At 32.5% G+C, this 22129-nt stretch overlaps 1 protein-coding gene across 2 annotated transcripts in view; it reads right to left on the reverse strand.

The window, feature by feature from the left end:
• Nucleotides 1-3382: 3382 nt before the first annotated feature.
• The window catches only part of LOC143230920 (uncharacterized), a 42836-nt gene continuing 24089 nt past the window's right edge, over nucleotides 3383-22129 (reverse strand). For both annotated transcript variants that reach the window (XM_076465242.1, XM_076465243.1), the window contains exon 5: nucleotides 3383-9017. In XM_076465242.1, coding sequence (XP_076321357.1) covers nucleotides 8953-9017 — 65 coding nt within the window. In that variant the 3' untranslated portion in view covers nucleotides 3383-8952. The remainder of the gene's footprint in view (nucleotides 9018-22129) is intronic.

The following is a 22129-nucleotide window of genomic DNA, read 5'->3' on the forward strand; positions in this document are numbered from 1 at the left end:
ATTTCCTGTGGAATGGAAAGCGATTAATAAAGCGTGGATGACAATTGCTATATTAGAGGAATTTTTGAACAATTTAAACAAAAGAATGGAACAAGAAAACAGGAATATTATACTTTTTGATTACAACGTTTCGACCTTCTATGTAAAATATTTTCTCAACCCAAACGAGCCGTTTTTGCATATATATTTCTCTACAAGTGGGTTTTCTTGACATCACTGAAATGTTCGTTTAGTCTTATTACCTCCATGTACAACATCAGTTGTACAGCTACTAAGTAATGAATTATAGTGTATAAAACTGAAATACAGAAAATTGATGCTTCAGCGTGTTACTGCAAACATGAATTACTGTAAGAGACAGGCATGCCAATGACATTTACGAAAAAAAGAGGAAAAGGTATATAGCCCGACGCCAGAGGCGCCTGACTAGGGGGGGGGGGGCGGGGCATGCCCCCCCCGGGAAATTAAAAAAAAATGGATGCTATTTGGTGTGATTTGGTGCAATCTGGGACATAATTTCTTTATGTTTTTTGACATTGCAATGTTGGAAAAGTACACAATATATATCATATAAAATAACAAAAGGAAATTAAAAGACTAAATCAAACTAATAAAAACTATAACTTTCATTTACAGTTTTTAGCAGATTGATTTATTCTTTTAATTTGCATTCATTTTTTAGAAGATATGTCAAAATATCTAAAATTAACAAATAAATTAAAAAGTAAATAAATGAAATTTAAGATTGTTTATTTGCTATTTATTCAGTTTAATTTTTTTCTAAATCAAAATATGTTAGTAATATGAGTTAATAAAGCCAAAATAACTCAGTAAATATTTCAAATACAAATCATTTCATTATTATCCTTTTTGTCATCAATAACATCATCATCATCAACTACTGGTATGCTGCCAATTAAATGTTTTACAGTCATTGCCAATAACTACTTCTCTGCTGCATATATTCCATACAATTTTCAAATCACATAAAATTACTCTTTTGACTAATCATGACTACCTACACTTCAAATTGTTCATCTATGCAATCTTGTCATTATACTACTGGTACCTTAATGTCAGTGAATTTTCCATTCTTTCACAAATTGACAATACAAACTAAAACAGCATATGAAGGAAAGCTATGACATTGCTTAAAAATTCAACTACTGATATGGTTCAATATTAAACTACTGATATCAGTGATATGCCTCAGAAATTAAATTTTGTACAGTCACTGACATCAACAACTACTGCTCTGCTGCATGTATTCCATTAAAATTTCAAATTACTTAAAATTACTCTACATGACTACCTGCAGTAAAACTTGTTCATCTATACAGTCTTGTCAGTAAATTACTGGTACCTCAATATCAGTATATTTTTCATTCTTTCACAATACAAACTGAAACAGCAAATCAAGGAAAGCTTTGACATTGCTTCAAAATAAAATTAATGATATGCTTTAAAATAAACCACTGGCACTGTATGCTGCAGATAATAATAAAATGTTTTTCAGTCACTGATATCAACTTCTGCTCTGCTGCATAAATTACAGTCAAATTTCAAATCACTTAATTTCCTTTAATCAATCTTGGCTACTTTCCTCTTTTTCGAGACAAGGGTTTCCAGTGCTCTCTTCCGAGCTTTTTTTCTCTCCTTCTCTGAATGGGCAGCTCTCTGTGCCTCTGCGGCTTTCTGGACTTTTTCTTTAGCCAAGGTGGCTGGGCCAGATTTCACAGAACCATAGGCCTCAAGCCTTTCTGCCCTTTTCTTCTGATTCTCCCTCAGCTTTGAGGTATACTTTGAAGCTGCTGATCTAATGTCCTTACACATTCTCTTGTCTACAGGATCAAAATGAACATCTTTCCTTTTAAACATTTCAATCGCTGTTGTTTATTTGGAGCGTAGAGAATATTTTATTGTCTGGTATGCACACGATACCAGACCACGAGACTGCCTCCAAGATGGCGGTCAGATTTTTTTTTCTGCAATAAACATTGAAAAAATACGATTTCTCCTCAAAAACCACCTACCCGGCCCCCAAATCGCTCATATTTTCTCCTCGAATTTACACGAATCTCATGGGTGATCGTTGGCCGTTTGAAAACCGCGGAAATCCGCGTTTCAGCGGAAAAATGGCACGCATGAAGAGAGCACCTGAAAATACCATGAAAATTGAAATGTTAGACACAATTACATTTTAAGTCATTCAGCCAAATGCGTAACAAAGTTCTTTCGAAACTGTGAATTTATTCTTAATAATGGCGGAGATTGTGGAGAAGTTCGTTATGACAATTCTTGCGAAGAACAAACTCTGAGAAGATTGATGCAGATGATTCTGCGAACGCGGAAAGTTTTGTGACCGTTGAAGAGAATGTTTTAACAGAAACTGAAGAAATTGACTTAAAATCTAACAGAATCGCAAGAATGGTAACAATGTGAGAGATTCAGAAGATGAACAAAATGGAAAATATAGTGCGGAAATAGAAATTCCTACTTCATCGTAAATGTTAACTTATATTAATGCTATCAAGTTGTATGCAAGAATGAAGAGGGAAAATGAACTTCACGAAAAGGCCGTAGAATTGGCGTTCTTTTTTAACCGCATGAAAAAGTCCATTAAAAAAACGAAACAGTTAAAATTGGACACTTTCTTTGAATAAATTTGATTAAGATTTTGTGTACTTATGTATATTTTGAATGTCTATTTTTTGTTCTTATTATAATAAATATAGTATAAACATTATAGTAGCTCTATTCACAAACGTCTTACTTCCCTTGAGTCAGGCAAGTCTAACGTTCCGCTAAAAAGTATAAATATAATTAAGGAAATGCATGTTCATTGTCTAAGCCGGAAATTTTACTCGGTCCCGTGTGATTCCACCTTAAACAGATTTTACTGTATTATAGTTTCGCATGACAGTTTAATTGTTAGCCCAAACGATCCAACACACTTAAAAGAAATGCACGATTACTCTATTTGCCGTATCAAGATCAATATTTTCCATTTGTACACTTACCATATAGAGCTGTAAGTGTACAAATGGAAAATATTGATCTTGATACGGCAAATAGAGTAATCGTGCATTTCTTTTAAGTGTGTTGGATCGTTTGGGCTAACAGTGTGTAAAGTTACTGAAAAAACCATCATAACAAAAAATAGCATTGCTAAGTACAAATAAATATATTTAAATCAAATAAAAATATAACACACACAAATAAAACAAGTCAACATGTTTCTTAATTTCTAATCTATTACTTTTAACTTCGTAACTCTCTTTGCTGTATAAAAAGGACATTACGCTCTTTCCTATTTCAAAATGCTTGCCCTTAAATTTGTTTAATGCGTAATAATATTAAAAAATAATCACTCGTGGGAAGGTTTGTTTCTATACATTTTATTAACAAATGCAACAAGACAAAGAAAAGTGCAGCAGACGTTAAAGAAATAGTATACTCGTAATCATAAAATTCTCGTCTTCTTCAGTTTCTGATAACCGGCTTATATGATTTCACATCCATTAGAAAAAGAGAATAAAGATTGATTAAAGTGACTAAAATGTGTATACATTTCATCAACCCAGCAGATACTTCGAATTAATTACACACATCACATCGTTTTAAAATTTATACTGTAAAACAAACAATAAAACTTTGGTCACCCTGTATTGTCATATATCAAACAAGCTTGCATTAAAAAAACAAACTTTCTTCAACACTTCTGTATTCGAGTACAAGCACGAAAATTACTTTCGCTGTAATACTGCTTCATTACATGATTTGCTGTACTAGTAACCATACAAAAAGGTGATGGAAATCAATGACTTATACCATTTAAGCATACAGCAGTAAACAGATGTTTCATAATATAGGCACTGTTTGTCTTTAAATACGTCAGCGATACACACACGTGTGTGTGTGTGTTCTTTTTCCGCTTTCTCATACATTTCTACTCGGTCTAAGCTTCTTTTTAGTGGCGGTTAAGAGACCTTTTTTCACGGTCTCGTTTTCCCACCAATTTCAAAATTTACATAAACACAAACAGCTAAAATACCACAAATAATTTTAATAATAGGTTTAATAATAATAATACTGAACTAATGTCACTGTAAAGTCAATACTGATAAAAAATATCAATCATTTCGACCCATATACAAGTTTAGCATATGTATTTACTTTTATCTTCGGGAGATAAAATATATACTTCGCGTATAAGGTATTTTGAGTTTTCCTGTCACGATAATTTTGTTAAGATATCTGAAATAAGACGTTATGGTTAATTTATTCTGCGACAGCAAGTTCAGTTTATTATCGCTTGAAAAAAAAAACACGAAAAATTTCATTAACTATTAAAACTACTGAAAATTATCCTCTGTAATATACTTTATACAGAACATAATAACATGCGGCTTAACAAGCAAGTTTTAACAAACATGGTGATTCGCAGAATCCTGAAACCCAAGAATACTTTTCACAACGTTGAGTAAGTTTCTTTTAAAATGATCTTTGTCCAACAACAACAACAAAAAAAAAAAAAGACGTCGGCTTACGATATACTAAACACATAAAATATTGCTGTTCAGAATAGTTTTAAGATTTAACTTAGGTTTCAAGTACCCTATACTTATCTCCTCGTTTACTAATTAAATAAAGCGTTTTACTATCGGTTGCCTACTAGCGAACAAAAAACTTTCTAAGCCTATTGGAGTAAGGTTATAAACTCAATTATAATACACTGTCTGTTTCCCGTTTTTATTTGGGTACTTTCCATAGGTCTAAGGCCGGTACAGTTACAAGATCGAAATGATATGGTGATATTTATTATAAAATAAATTAGGTAATGGTCTTTTTAGTTTATTATTATTATTTTGTTACATGTGTATGTAAAAACCATAACAAAGGCTGCACGAATGGAAGATGATATTTTGAGTTAATTATTTTTTGTCACGTATATAATTAATAACCGTACTACAGACAGAACTAATTTCTCTATATGCATATTTATAAAACTCAAGTCTCTTGTTTTTGGACTATAGCCAAATCTAACCTTTCTAAAACTTGGATACATACCAAAAGTGATACGTGAAATACACTGGGCTATAGCCAATTCTCTCACCAAAGTTGATATGGGTGCCCTTCCCTATTGTCCAATAACTGTATTTTTCCTAACAAAGATTCTATGCAGCTATACTGAATACAATAGAGAGATAATCTTTCATTGCCCTTAGGCATAATTAAACAAGGTTAATACAAATATTCTTAATTTTCTTTAATAATGAAAGAAATCCAAGACGTAACCAAATCCTGTTTTTAAGACACGTATTCTCATGAATTAAGACTATATGAAACCATTACCTGTGTTTTTACCAAATTCTTATTTCATTTTTCCTATGTACAGGTTACCAACCAAACACATTTCGAGGGAATAATATGATGATTTAAAGTACAATTTAAAAAAAAACTATAAGAAATTATTCTATATTTCCAACTGTTTAAGAATTTTTGTATGCAATGACACAATGGCTATGTAAGCAATACCCATATCTAATTCTGAAGCTACTTTTATCTGATTTCACTGAATAGTGGGATTTGACTGTTGCTCATATAACTCACTCTCAGCCTCAATGTACGATTTTGGGGCAACAGGTCATGAAGCATGAATCCTCATATTGAAGGTAAACTAAACACTAGGACATGTCAAGCCTTAGACATTTACAGATAAAATTAACACAGACATTATAATTTCTACAGGTAATATCTATTGCCAAAGGTAAAATTAGTTACATTCTGATGAGTTCTTAACATTGGGTGACCTTGACAAATCCTGAAGAGATACATAATTGAACTTGTAACAAAACTAATCATTTCAAGGTAATTATTCATGAACCGTAACTTTTCGAGGAGAAAATGTTTTAGCTCAGTCCTAAATATACCACTATACTGTAATAACTCAGACTGAGCACTGACATGGTTCTGTTGAAAGTCTGAAGGGAATAATGATTCTACAATTTACTAGCAAGTGGAAATACTGTTCATCTTTTATTTCAAACCACTACTTTAGGTTGGATTTATTACTTTGTATACTACCTTTCACTAAGTGTAAATCACTCTAAATTAAGATTGGTAAATTTTAGTTATGATGTAAGAATGCTGATTGAGTCTTTTCTTCCAAATTACATTAAAATATAAATAAAATGTAATTCAGAAAATAACAAACAAATAAACTCAGACAAACTTGAATACACACATATTTCACAGTAATTTCAACATTTTTGTTTCTTATTCATAACTTTGCACTTTATTAGTTACAGCTTTTAGTTTTAAGCAAATTAATAAGTAACATATAAAGATTCAAATCACTATATAACAAACAAACACCTGTAAAAATGTTCATTTAATCTTTCTGTAACTTTTGTGGTCTGTTAGGACTTGTTTCACATTAAGGACGTAATGTTAAGTAAAATCTATTTGTTAACTGTGAAACAAACCTAGCATACTTAAACTCAAAACATTTAATTCTTATTTGTAAAGTATTGGAAAAAAATGAGATTCCAGTTGCACTTGCTTGCCACTAGGGGTTGTGGGCCAAAACTTTATATTTTATAAAATATATCACGATTAATTAGATTACCTTTTGCTATAAGCAAAGTGTTATTAAATTCTACTAAACATGAGCATAGGAAGTAGTAAAGATAACATGGCTATGGCTTGCCACTTTTCTTCATAAAAATATTTTAGCTAATCAAAAGAAATACACATATAAACTTGCAGTGTATTGGTCTCCTTGTAGAGCTACATACACTCAAGCATTAGTTTCTTGTTGAAGCTAAACAAGAGCTATGCAAGGAAGCAAAGTAAAGGTTTTTTATAAAGTACAGTGAGTTAATATAAAAATTACAGCATACTATGATGATGTCACTCCTATTGAGTCACAAGATTTGGCTGTCACATTCAAAATGTCTCTTATGGGCCAACAAAATCTTATATTTGTGCTAGCTCCCCACAATGTAAAAGCTCCATCTTGAAACACATACTTTAGTAGAATATTTCAAATAGTATCAAGTTAAGAAAAACACAATAAATTTATGCCAACATGTAGTAAATTTTCTTCATATAATATTAGCACACTAGAAGGCACCAAGCATGATATGTTGTTTTGTTTTTATATTTTAACATTAGATGTCCATACTTATATATTTTTTAAAACCTTTTAATTCATTAACTTAAAATTATAATATTTTATACACTTTATCATACACAAAAGTTAAACTTTCCTGTAATTTTTAATAATAACTGTGAGTAAACAAATTAACTTACTGACTTCAGTATCAGTCAATAAAGTCTCATCAACATGAGTGTATCAAATTAGTAATAATTAATTCTGTTTTAACTTGTTATTGTATCTACATCATTACACAGACAGGAATTTATCCAGTTCTAAATTACAACTTAGCACAGTATTATTTTCTGAATCTTTGTAAAAAAAAAAAAAAAGTTTCTTACTTCACTGGGCTTCAGATTTAAAACTCATTGTTCAAAAATTGTTACCTTTATAAAGAGGGAGTGGAAAAGCTAAAATTATCTTCATGTTCTATAAACTTGCAAAAATGTGATCCATAATTATCCTACTATATCAAAGTTTTAGTTAGAAATGAACACAGTTGTTTTTAAAAAAATTGTTAATCATGACAACAGTATAAATTTTGGGTGAAGACTTAATCCTAGAATGCCAGTGTTAGATTTTCAATTATTAACACCATATAGTATAGGGGTCCTAGTGACCCAATGATGGGGTTCTAGGGTTAAAAGTTTCATAAAGCTTCCAAGCCAGAAAAATATGGTTGGTACATTGGCCATTCAATGGACATAATATTAAAACTGTATTTACTGCATATCATTTCTCTTGCATGTTTCATTTAAGCTAGCTCATAAATTGTAAATATAACTGTAGAGAAAACTTACAAAATAATTCTGCTACATTCTTTTTGCTGTAAATGTAAATATTCTTGATTAACATGTATAAAGTAGCTGTAAGCATTCAAAACAAACAGATAAGTAGAATAAACCAGTTTTAAGTTGTTATACACAAATTTGAAAACGTTTATTGTACTACAGTATGAGTATTCCTAATTATATATAACGTTTCTAGTCTAGCATCTAATAACACACAAATGTTTAAAGATGTAAATGTCTGTTTTGCAATCATCTTTAAAGAGGAAATTAAGTAATATGTACAATTATACTACATCAACTGAAACAATCATGATAAACATAAACAATAAAAATTTGAAAATTGAGGTTCACCAAAAGAAGCAATTTTTAGGACTGACTGTTAATTAAAGAACTACAAATATCATGAATATTTCATAGACATAAATACGTAAAACTATAGTTTTCTAAAAACAACTAAGGAAGCTCTTTGACAATCACTATACTTTATGATTAACACACATTTACCTACAAAAAACAAGTAGCACAGATACTGTCTTCTCTAGCATATGCTGCGTCTTAAACAAAGATATGGGTTCTAATATGATTCTTATTTAACATATAACAAACACTATGCTGGATGGTTTGTGTCACTATACACAATTATCTACAACACACATGGCTTTTGTAAGGAAATGCACATGACATATAGTAAAGGAGAGTGAATGGGATTCAGAACTGTGCTATCCAGGTACATTACAGTTTGTAAGGATAGACTCTCAATCCTATTAATTCTCAGACTTCATGCAAGTTAACAAATTTTACTTAAAGGTTTTGTGTAATTTCTTTTCTTTAAGATGCGAAATCCTAAACATAAATAAATATGTATACAAGCTTATCAAGTATAAATGTGATTTATATAGATTCAGTATACACAAATGTACAGTTACATATAAATGATCTCTCATAAAAACTACATAAATGATACTTCAGTCCAGCACACTCAATGTCACTTTTATTGGATTACAAATCATATGGTAGAAACTTTAAACTCAGAAAAGTATCCTCTTCACCATAAGTATTCCTCACTGCAAGACAAAAATTTACAATAAGGAAAAAGAAAAAAATTATTTCAATTGTAATTATCTAGACTAAGAAATCATACACTTTATCTGTACACTGATCATTAAATGCCAAAGTTTTGATCAAAATACCTGTGGTTTAAAATACCATATATTTTTTTTATTTTAAGTTTTAAAAAATAGAATAAACTTAAAAATAATACTTATTACAGCCCTTCATGTTAAAAAGCTGCTTCTTATTTGACAAATAAAATTAATCAAATCTGTATCTCCTATCAATTTTACTTTCTACTGTACTATGAATTTCAGGTCAAATGTTTGTCACTTCAGTTTATATACACCATTATATCATAATACAAGTAACAGTATCATTATGATGATTTATAGCTAGATCAATATTATTTGTTTAGATGTGAATGCCCTTCTATAAGAAGTTTCCAGTGAAATAAAATAATACAAAAGTAGTTGCAATGCAGAGTTGATGCAAAAGAGGAAACATAACAAATTTCAGATATGATGCATTTAGAAGACTGCTTGCATTCTTTTTTCACAAAAATAATAAACTAACTTTATGGCACATTGAAACAAAGTTGTAATGAACTTCTAATATCTGAATTAGAAAACAAAACGGTTTCTACTTTCCTTTGTGATACACCCAAGATTTAGAAATATAATACAGGTACAGAGACATAAAAAATCATGATTCCTCACAAAGGTTTTAGATTAATATTTAAACTTTAAGACTGATTGAGTGACAGATGTTTGTTATCCTACACCTCATACTAGTTAGCCTAAAGTATATGCATGTTGGTTTGATTTTCCTTTCTTGAATCCGCTGTTAAAACGTTGTACAAAAAGTTTAATATGCAAACAATTTGCTAAGATGCTTAAAATCAATATTTCTCAAAGTGATTTCAACAGTTAAAATAGTTATTTGGATTAATTTTAACTATTGGCACTAAAGCCTGTTGCATGCAATGAACAATATGCACGAGATTCTTTCTAAAGAAAACAACAGGTTTTGTCATCCAGAGAATGTGTCACTATACTAGCAGCTACTTTATAAGATTATATTTGTTATAAAAAGAAACATTATATGCAACCTCAGAATTTTTGTTAACCTTAACTCTTGGGTTTTGTATGAACAAGAATTTGTTGGGATACATGAGATTTGATGGATACCAAATACACAATTCAATACACCCCACATGGAAGGCAAGCACAAGTACTTTGCTTCGAACTTTGTACCATAAAAAACTAAACTGCACACAGTTTTCCACAATCAACTTCAAACAGGTTTTATGAATGACAATATATTGCACAAAAATAAAGCTTCATAAAAAATCACATTTAACCCTTTCACTTCAGACAGGTCAAAGTACAAGTCACAACCATTCAGAGAATTATGTTCAAAATTTACATAAACTACTTTATTATTAATTTAGCATCAGAATGTAGATAACAAGTCAATGTTCAGTATTATTTGAGTTATAAGTTCTTAATTTTATAAGGAAATATTCAAGAACTTCTAAACCTCTCCTAGTATGACAAATGTGATGTTTATAATCTGTCTTCCTTTTCTATAATTATTTTTACCACCCCTCTGAGAAGTATGAAATTTAATACAAATTACTCGTTATGGTATTTTTATAATTCAGGCAAAGCATAATTTTTATGACAATCTTATTTAGTTACAGAGCCACAAAACAGAATTAGAACCCCTCTTACCACACCCACCTGTCACATACTTTCTTTCAGAACTTACTGATAGTTCTCCCTCAAATTTAAGACTATTATTTATAACCAATAGAAAAATTTTTTTACTCTATGAAAACTGAATTTTCACTCAAATTCAAACTTTATTCACATGGTAAACACACCAACAAGCTTAGCAACATTTTTAACAACTTTCGCCACACAATCCGTGATGAGGAGAAAACCCACTTGTAGAGAAAAATACGTGTAAAAACGGCTGGTTTGGGTTGAGAAAAGTTTTTATGCAGAGGAGCAAACAACGTTTTGACCTTCTTTGGTCATCATCAGGTTCACAAAGAAAGAAAGAGGTAACTAACCGATAGCTGACCACATGTTTGAAAGGGGTTGTGTAACTGAGTGTAGGAATGTGGAGGGCATGCTTAGATGTTTGATAATATTTATTAATATAAGTATAAAGTTGTTCCTTTGTATTAATTTATTTTAGGCTTGAGTTGTTGTATAAGTAAGGCTTCTTTAATTTTGCATTTGTTTATGTTTGTTTCTTTATTTAGTATTTGGGTGTTTTCTATGGTTATGTTGCATTTATTTAATTTGCAGTGTTCAAAAACATGTAAAGGTGACTTTGTGTTCTTTAAATCTGGTTTCCATTTTTCTAATTGTTTCTCCAATATAAAGTCATGGCAGTTATCACATTGTATTTTATAAATGTGGGTGTTGTGTTTGTCAGTGTAGTTTTGTGTCCTGGTTTTTGAACCCAAACCAGCCATTTTTACATATGTATTTTTGTCACACAGTTAGAAAGCCAGAAAAACTGTGGTAGTTGTGTAACACTGTTTCCTTTTCACATGTTATTCTGTGTTTCCTCATGCATTATTTAATTAAATAAATAAAAATTCTTTAATGCAATAGTAAAATCAGTATAAAAAATACAAGGTTAAGTTTCATTGAGAGTCAAGAGCAAAAAACAAAAGCCTTGGTAAGCACTGTATTTCTTCTTTTTCATGTGCATTCTTTGTTTATTATTACAAAAGTAAAATAAATAAACTTTTCTTATGTATACTTGTGAGTATTTCATTTGTTATGTAATTCAATACCAATGTGCAAGCTGCATAATCACCATGGGATTTGCAATTTATATAGTAAACAAATATCAATTAGACAGTTCAAAAGGCAATAAAACTATTTTTTTTGTATAAGGAGATGTTTATTGTTACAAGCTTTGAACTACCTAGGATGAACAACCAACTTTTGTGTGGTGGTTATATGTCTGTCAAATCAATGGACATAATACAGAGTTAGGGTAAATAAAAAAAAACAGATACAATATGAAGGTTTTTATTAAACATTAACATGTTCCTTTCCAGTTGCAGAAGGTAAACATGTAGTGTACATTGTAAATAAGTTTTTCATTAACACTGAATTTTTTTTCTCGAGTTTATTAACTCCAAACTACGAGACCCTTGAAAACCTTGCTAGGGCTCTTGAAAAGAATACTGAGAGTTTGCAACCCTTCATTCTGGGACCGTGCAACCCTATATGTATGTATATTATATATATATGACAACTACAAGAAAAAGTTCATGCTGTTTATAATTTTCAGGAACTGTATAAGATTTTTAGAAAGGAAGCTGTAAATACCATGAATTGGAACATAAGACAAAAACAGATTTAGAAAGAAGACAATATCATGAGTTTGCTCACGTTAAAAATGATTAAATTAAAGTAACAGGCTACAACTTTGCTTAAATTTACAGGCTGGTGTGAGTGTTTTCTTAAAACTTATAGGCAAAATAGTGGAAACCAAAAGAACAGGGTAATTTTTTACCTTTGCAAGAATAATTTACTGTAGCTTTTAAAAATTAAATGGATTTCTGTGAACAAAGAATAAATAAATATCCTCTACCATGGTTCAGTATCTTCTACACCTTCCATTTTGTTTGACAGCTTTCAGGATTTTTCTTTCATGAATATCTGCAGTGTCCATAGTCCAAAGTGTTTTCAAAACATTGTATTTTATTTGAATTAATTTTAACTATTGGCACTAAAACCTATTGCATGTTTTTTTTTTCTATAGACAATAACAGATTTTTTTAATTCAGAGAATGTGCCTTTATACTAACAGCTACTTTTTAAGAATGTTATAAAAATAAGCCTATTAATGTATATGACCTGTAACATTAAATGTACCAGGTGTTGTTCTCCAAATCACTGATGTTCAGTCAGTAATCAAATCAACATTCACAAAGATATATAACCATCACTAAACAGACAGATACAACCATTGAAACTTTCATCAAGATATAAATTTCCAAAATAACTTCTAATTAGCCAAGAAAACACTGTTATATGTTATATAAACACTTGCAACTATTTGGATAAATAAATATTATATACTCAACATTATCCAATAACCATCTACAACAGAAGAAAATTATGTTTAGTATTCCATACCTTAATAAAAGATTAACCATTGTCCAAAGAAAGTAAAAATCTTGAAGCTCTTTCAATTGTTTAAAAACCAGTAAGTTTTACAATGAAAAATGAAGAAAAGAGTTTTCAATACCATTTTGTAACCTAATAAACAATATAAAATCTAGAGTTCTGAAAATTAAAACTACATACACAGGGAAAGTGACCAGAGGTTAGAACACAGATGTATTGCATGGTACAATGTTGTTTAATTCAATTTTATGTTTAATTTGGGATGATTAGGTATTTATCAGAGTCCTGGTATAAACATTTTTTCTATTTTTACTGCAAAAGAATGACTAAAATGTATGGGTGTTAAGAAAACTGATTGAATATTATCTTTCAATTATAATAATGTAGTAACTGAGGTTTCCAGTGCATGTTTCAATTTTACTGTTAATTATAATACGTATTAAAAACATTAAGAGCTAAAATTAAAGAAACTAATTGTGGAACAGGAACTTTACAAAGAATGACAAAGCTAAAAGAAAATGGGCTATTACAACCACACCTTATGAACTTCCCCACTTCCAGGCCCTATAACCTCATTTCTAGTACACAATAAATTTATGGTTCATCCATTTCCCCAATAGAACAACCACATTTTTAAAAAGAGGAAAGTTCCTCTGTGCTGTAACAAAATTCATGTTGCACAAAGAAAGTAAAATATACATTTAGTCTTAAACAAAATAGTTAATAATGCTACATATATATATATATAGATAAACTATCAGTAACTTGCATCTCAAGTCTTTTTAACTGCAAAACAGCAATGTGGAATCAATATCCACAGCAATTACAAATTTAACTTGCTAAAACACAAAACATCAGTAAATTTTACAGAAGTGTAAGCAGTATATAATAAATAAATTTCTTAAAGTTCAAATAGTTCAAAGGTTTGTTGTTGTTGCTTTTTATAAACACAATTTGTTCAGAGACATGCTGGAGACAGTTTGGTAATGTATAACTAAATAATTGTTTTATATACACTTCCTTTCTTATTTATTTAGAACTGGAATTTATCTCTGCCATTTACATCTTCCATTCAAATCCTTGGTTCTAAACCCATATTTATATTTTTCTTTGAAATGATTAAATCATGAGATGAAAAATGAAATGCCAATTAGTAAAGAGATGGAAAAAAATCTATAGTAAAGGAGGCTTGAACAGAAGGCTAATTTGGATGTAAACTTTTCTAATTCCTTCAAGTTATTTGTGAGAATGTGTGTAATAAGTGTATATCAGAATATTTAATGAAACCCTGCTCTACTTAAACGTATGTTTTGATACATGTCAACATATATTTACCATGGTAATAGTAAAGTAATAAGTATGTGGCTGGTGCACCAAAAATTCCAAGTAAGTTAATGAAAAGCACATAAAGGTACTAAATAAACTAGTGGTCACCACACGACTTATACAGAGTAGGTATGTGTAATGTAAAGAAGTAGATGCTTCATAACGAAAACTGTAAAGAAAAGGTTTAAAATCTGTCAGAAGAAAACAGTGACTTAGTAGATAAAAAAATTGAAGTCAATTGAAACACTTTGAACAGTTAGACTGCAACTAGCAAAACTAATCAGATAAATCATTATAGAAATGAACTGTACAGTAAAGGTTGGGATTTGGATATAACAAAAAAATGAAATACTATGGAATAGGTAATGAAAGTGAAGTTTTGTGATCTTAATGATTTCATTGATATACTGGTTTGATTTACTAATAAATAAAGAATAGTTATGTTACTAATCCTAAATCTTTATCTGAACTGACTGCTTTATACAATAAGAAGGGTAAAACTGTACAATAAAAAGAGAGATATCAAAGAAAAGAATAAATTATCAAGAGACAAATAAATCAGATGAAGCTAGTTAACAAATGCATGTTAGATATAAAGTACCTATCTACCCAAAGTGCAGAATTAATTTCCACTTCTAGTGATTCTCAGTTCAAATTTAGAATGTTGAGCTTTTTACTCACCAGTTTCCTTTATTCTGAAAACTTATTTGCTATGGAAATTACATAACAAGTTTCTTAAATTGTCTGTTGGACGTAGAATGTATTAGTATTTTGTTTCAGGTTTCTATTTTATCTTAATATTATTGTAACAAAGATCTAAATAGTAACCCAAACAATAAGAAATTACAAAATTGTAAGTAAATATAAATTATGGCTTGATATTTATCATTTGGTGAATCTGTTTTTGGTCATTATTATGAAAACTGATAAAATGGTAGGAATATCTTCATAAATTTTAAAATGTATAAAATTCTACAAAATAGTATATTTGGTGTATGGAATTTGGCTAATATATGTCATTTAACAAAATAATGTTATACTGTCTTTCCTACATTCTATAATTAAAATGGTTGGTTGATTTAGTATTTTATGGCACAAAGAAGCTAGGCTGTCTGCACCAAACATCCGGTAAAAAGGTAAAAATAAATTAAATGTAGTAAAATGCATAAAAGGAAATGAAGGTAAAACAAAACAGCATAGAAAAAGCAGAAAACCAATGTTGACACCAAGTCTACAATGTTAAGAGAGAAAGCAGAGTAAGAGAAGTTGTAAAGGACTTTCTCTAGCATAATGGTAATGATCATAACCTGCCAAGAAGACTAACAGGTAAGTACAAGAACCACCATCAGTCACCTGAAGTTGGTCTTTCCAGTCCTGGTTCCGGGTTATGTGTCATTATGGCCAGTACCAAAAGATAAAGTAATAAAAGTTTCAAAAGACATGCAGTAAAATTGTAATAACAACTCGCCAGGATGACTAATGGGTAGTTCAAACAGCAGTGTTAGTCACCAGAAGTTGGCCTTTCCAGTCCTGGTGTCGAGTTATATAATGTTCTGGCCATTTTCCAATTTCCAATTGAACTAGAGAAATTGAGACTCTTAAAAGGGAATACACAATTAAAAAGGTGTAATGAATAAATATCAAACACTTAAATGAGATTAAAAAGATTAATGGCCATTAAAAAACTTTATCAAGGTGGACAGCGTCACCGTCACCAATAACACTGTCCAATATTACGGACAAACCTTGGGACAGAACATGTTTAAAATAGTGCCATCATTGAGAGTCGTAACGATGGCAAGAAAGTAAAATGTGGCTTATTGTGACCTGAGTGTTACAGACACTATACACTTGTGCATCAGTTTCAAATAAAAGAAAATGATGAGTTAAAAAAACTGTGACCAATGTGTAGTCTAGTTAGAACAACTTCCTCCTTCCAAACCTTACTGAAGCTAAACGGCCAAAGCCCAATATAGGGTTTTATTTGGAAAAGCTTGTTGTTGCGTTGCTTACTCCAAGTAGACTGCCAGCTGGCACAGAGCCAAGCCTGAAATACAGGACCACAGTCCATTTATGGAACAGGCACAGCAGTGATAGAACCAGAGCAGACATATTTAGCTGCAATGTCGGCGAGCTAGTTCCTGCGAATACCAACATGGCCTGGTATCCAGAAAAACTGGTAAGAAGTAGATGTTAAAGAGAAATGGGCCAGTCGGTTTTAAATATCGGTGAGAAGAGGGTGTGAACTAACATGAAGCAATTCCAAGGCCAGTATAGAACTAAACTAGTCAGTATAAATAGTGCAGTTTGAGAACTGCTCAGCTTCAATGTGATCAAGGGCAAGAGAAATGGTGTACAGTTCAGCAGTGAACACAGAAGCTGTAGAGGGGATTCTTCGAGTAACCAACAAACCACAAAAAACCATGGAGAGCCCACAAAGACATCTGATTTCGAACCATCTGTATAAATAGGAATGGAAGGATGGTTCAGAAGGTGTTCAGCAAATAACAGACTGTATTTCCAATTGGGAGCATCTGCTTTCCTCAGATGACATAAAGATATGTCACATTTGGGGACTGTAAGAAGCCATGGTGGGATGGGCTGACCAGTGGATACAGCAATGTTATCCAAGGACAGACCCAAATTTTTGAACAACACCTGGAATACAAAGGCCAAAAGGAGCAATGGCAGATATTCTGTTCTGAAAAAGTATGGCTCACTGAGGAAGGAAAACACAACCCCAGGTGAGATGCTTTGGTTAGGAACGAAGTTTCAAAGTACATAATAAAGACAGTTACAAATGACAGAGGTACAACGGAGGTTTACAAGACTATGTATAAGCTCTGAACTGGGGAAGTGCTGTAAGCCCCAGTGCAGAGCCAAAGTCCTTGATGTTAATTGGAGTTCATCATCTTTAAGGCAGAGGTTCTGGCAGAGCCATAGACCATTGGTCCATAGTCGAGTTTCGATTGAAGAAGATCACCATATATCTTTCGCATAGAACATTGATCTGTTCCCCAAGTGGTGGAAGAGATGACATGGAGGATGTTCAGTGCTCTTCTACATTTGACCCATTGCTGCTTGATGTGTGGTATATAAAGGTCAAAGATAAGCTCAACAACTTTGTCCCAGGGACCACAGGCAGCACAATTTCTTCGAAACAGAGTTCAGTATCAGGATGAATACCCCGTTGGCAGCAAAAGTGCATGCAAATGGTTTTAGAGAGAGAGAAGTTAAAGCCACTGTGGTCCACTTCAGTAAATGATTGAGGGCAGTCTGTAGCTGTCGCTCAATATACCTCATGTTAGACGACTGACATGAGATGTAAAAGTCGTCAACATAGAGCCTGTTTGCAACAGTGAGAGGGAGTTGTTCAGTGATGGCATTAATCTTTATACTGAAAAGTGTGACACTCAAAACACAGCCATGAGGGACTCCAAGTTCCTGTAGAAAAGAATGGGAAAGTATCGAACCCACATGAACTTGGAATCTCCTGTCCATTAAAAATTTTTAATAAAAATGGGCAAATGGCCATGTAACCCATATATATGGAGGTCTCGCAAAATGCCATACCTCCATGTTGTATCATAAGCCTTCTCAATGTCAATGAATGATGATGCTTGAGAAAGACTTCTCTCACTGACGTTTCAAGTCAAATCAGATGGTTCACACAGTGGAGTACTGTCTTTGGAACCCACACTGGGTGGGCGAGAGGAGGTTTGATTCCAGGAACCAAACAAGACGACCATTAACCATTCTCTCTCTAATGTCTTACACAGACAGCCTGTCAAAGCAACTGGACAGTAGTTTGAAGGAATCTTGGGATACTTCCCAGGCTTAGAGAAAGGTAGGTCAATAGCCTGGTACCAGGCATCAGGAAAAGCATTCCTCTTCCAGATCCAGTTAAAAACAAGCAAAAGAATAGCAAGACAAGCAGGAGATAGATGGCACAGCATTTCATTGTATACGTCATTAGGTCCAACCGACGTACTGCCAGACCAATGAAGGGCCAGTTTGAGTTCCACCAGTGTAAAGGGACAATTATAGTCACAGAGATAAACAGCTCGAAAGGAGAGGGGTGATCGCTCTGCACGAGTCTTGATGGCTACAAAGGTGGAGGAAGAAGCAGAAGTGCTAGAGATCCAGCAAAAGCTTTCACCTGGAGTACTGGTGATGCTCCGGGTATCAGCTACTTCTTGACCATCAGAGAGCAAGATTGAGAGGGTGACAGAATTATATTGCCCAGTGACCTTTCGAATATTGTTCCATGGCTTTGGAACTGGTGGTAGAAGATATACTGGTTGTGAACTTAATCCAAGATTCCTTCTGGCTTAGACATCTTACCCATCGAGCATGTTAGAGGGCCTGCTGTAAAGCGATGTAGTTCGAGAGTGTGAGATACCTACAGAAAGTATCCAAGGCCTATTTTTGAGCCCTCCATGCCATGTGGTAGGTAGGATTCCACCATGGAAGAGGATACTTGAAAAATGTGTCGAGGTTTTAGGAATACATTGAGCAGCTGCTTGCATAATACTTGCAGTTAGATCCCAGAGGAGGTAAACTGAAAGAACAGAACCTTCTCTGGGAGGCCCCCCTCACCACGTTCAGGAATCCACACCGAGGGTATATGAAAGAGATAAGGAGAATAATTTGTCTTGTCAAAGGTTGTTCTAAACTAATTGACCCACTTGTGTGGACAATGATAAAAGATAGACAATTATTCAAAATACAAATACAGATAATCATACAGACGATTATTGGAAGGTCAGGACATAAATTCACATGACATCATAAACTTAATTATTCAAGGATTGTGTTAAAAATAGAGAAAAACAGTTTGATTTGTTCACTGAATTCTGAAGCAACTGAATTTCCTTCAAGAGCTTTTGACAATAACAATTCTCAGAACTGCACAGTGTTTAAGATATAACTATGACCTCCATTGTGTAAAGAATTTTTGTACAAACTAATTTGTTATGAAGAAAATACATTATTTAAAAAAAAAATAGAGCTCATACTGTTTGTTTGTTGTCAAATTCATTGCCAATAAGTTACAGACACCTACTGTAGAAGGATCCTTAGATGAACACACCTATAGATTTACATTACTATATATACACAGAATTAAAAAAGTAAGTTTCTAACATGTTCAAAGGAAAAAAATAAGACTGAAATATAAAAATATAGACAGGAAAATAACAAGTTACCAGATTTAAATGGCTACTTTAAAATGTAAAAAATACAACTTAATTTAAATTGAACCTACAAAAGATTACAATAGTCAAATTGTAAACATCAGCCCTAGCTATTAAAATGATTTATTACTCTCAAATGAATAACTATTTCAGATATTCTGGGAAGTTGGTTAAAATCAAGTTGTAGCATAATACAGAACAAATTAAATTTACACGTGTTTATATATGTTTGGAAAGAATAGTCTTAGAAAACAACAACAGGCTTAACCTTTAAACAGCAAGAATGTTGTAGGTATCAGCTTCAATTGATGATGGCTGCCATATTAGGGATAATAAAAAAAAAAAATGCATGTAACTGTGGTATTGAAACTAACCTTCCTGTAAAGGTACAAGTTCACACTAAATCCTTCAGTGATGTCGAGAAAACCCACTTGTAGAGAAATATATATGTAAAAACGGCTCGTGGGGACATTATAATGTGATGGTCAATCCCACTATTTGTTGGTAAGAGAGTAGCCCAAGAGTTCGGGTGGTGGGTGGTGATGACTAGCCGCCTTCCCTTTAGTCTTACACTGCTAAATTAGGGATGGCTAGAGCAGATAGCCCTCAAATAGCTTTGCGCAAATTTCAAAACAAAACAAACAAACATTTAGTACTGCCCTCTATGTGCAAACCAAGTTTTATGCATGCCATAAGCCTTTTATCTCCCTCAGATGGAATTGAATGATTCCAGTGTCTCTCGTGCAACAACCCTTCACCAATGGGAGTGCGACATTCTCTTGATGCACATAATTCTTCTATTCAAATCTACACCAAATTATAGCTTTATGTGTTGACAGAAAATGGAATGACCAATTTTCAGTGTGCAGGAAAGGTGGGAAGTGTGAAAGGTAGTAAGTACCTATCAGAAATACATTTTCAGCATTGGGAAGTTATAACTTACAGTACATTAATTCTACTCACATAAATAGCTAGTATCCCACACTGAATATGTGAAGGAATCAGTGCAACAGAAAGAAAAGACATTCTTTAAAAGTATCTGAAGATGAGAGTCCTCTGCTGGTACAGTGGTAAGTCTACGGATTTACAACAATAAAATCAGGGGTTCGATTACCCTCGGTGTACCCAACAGATAGCCTGATGTGTCTTTGCTATAAGAAAACACATACACCCAAAGATGAGAAATTCAGTTTCTTAGATATAACATGGGAGACTACACAATTTCTGAACCAGGTATATTCTTCATCCACCATAGAAAGATGTCCTATGCACTAGCAGAGAAACAAAGGAACACATCCAAGTGGAAGAGAACTATAACTAGATAGTGACCCAAACCATGCAACATTTATAAAACTGAAACTTAGAAAATATGTATGTGTGTTAAGTGAAAAGGATGTGCCCTTAGGAGTGGCTAGGGTGTAACAGACTGTACATGACAACTTAAATACATCCAAAACCTATACAATGGGAATATCTACGCAGGGGCAGAATAAAGATTATACCATTGGTAAGCCAACTACAATCCAAAGTCCAGACACCTGGTACTGATATCCATGTGGGGGCAAGAAAGAGGATCATACTGATAGCAGGTCAAATACAGTACATAAACCAGCCACCATCAGATAGAGGTAGGAAAGAACACTGAACCATCTTCACCTTAAATTCGTGAGACTGGAGGGTAGCTAGTGCCCTCTGACTCGCCAACAAAGCACATGTTAATACGATAAGTTGATAGATCGATCTATCAACCTAACATCTGGTATCAAAAACATGTCTGCATGTTAACCATCTCTTTCAAAAGTGAAAAGATCAGAACTGCTCCAAGTGCAGTAACATCCTCAGAATAATAATAATCATTGAGAAGTAGCATAAAGGAAAGAATTGTAACAATGAACAACTATCTCCTCTCCTCCCCTTCACAAGTCACAACACATGGCAAACACATGGGTTGATGTTTAAATCCCAGAGGAGGTAAACTGAAAGAACAGAGCCTTCTCTGGGAGTTCCCCTCACCACGTACAGGAATTCACACTGAGGGGAAACAACTATGTATATCTAATACTGAATAATATCCTAACAAGTTATTCAGTCTTAATTTTATCAGACCTTCATTAAGGGTATATTTTTAAGTTGATGATAGGGGAAGATATCTAACACTTTTTTGGTTTGACAATCAAAGAAAAGGTAGATACTTCTGTAATTAAAAACCTTCTTCCCCAAGAAATGCACTATTCTATGAGAGAGAAGAATTTAGCAAAAGTTTCGTAATAACTTATAAATTCTGTGCACTGTAATTGAATTAGATTATGGTGGTGCTTCTACATAAATGTACAAAACATCTGGTGTAATGAAAATTCAGTTTTAGTGATTAAATAAACAAGGTCCCATAAACATGAATGCTGATTCATTATCTATTTCTAGAGAATAGTGAGACCAAAT

This window comes from Tachypleus tridentatus, chromosome 10 (assembly GCF_004210375.1).
Source record: "Tachypleus tridentatus isolate NWPU-2018 chromosome 10, ASM421037v1, whole genome shotgun sequence".
Lineage (NCBI taxonomy): Eukaryota > Metazoa > Arthropoda > Merostomata > Xiphosura > Limulidae > Tachypleus > Tachypleus tridentatus.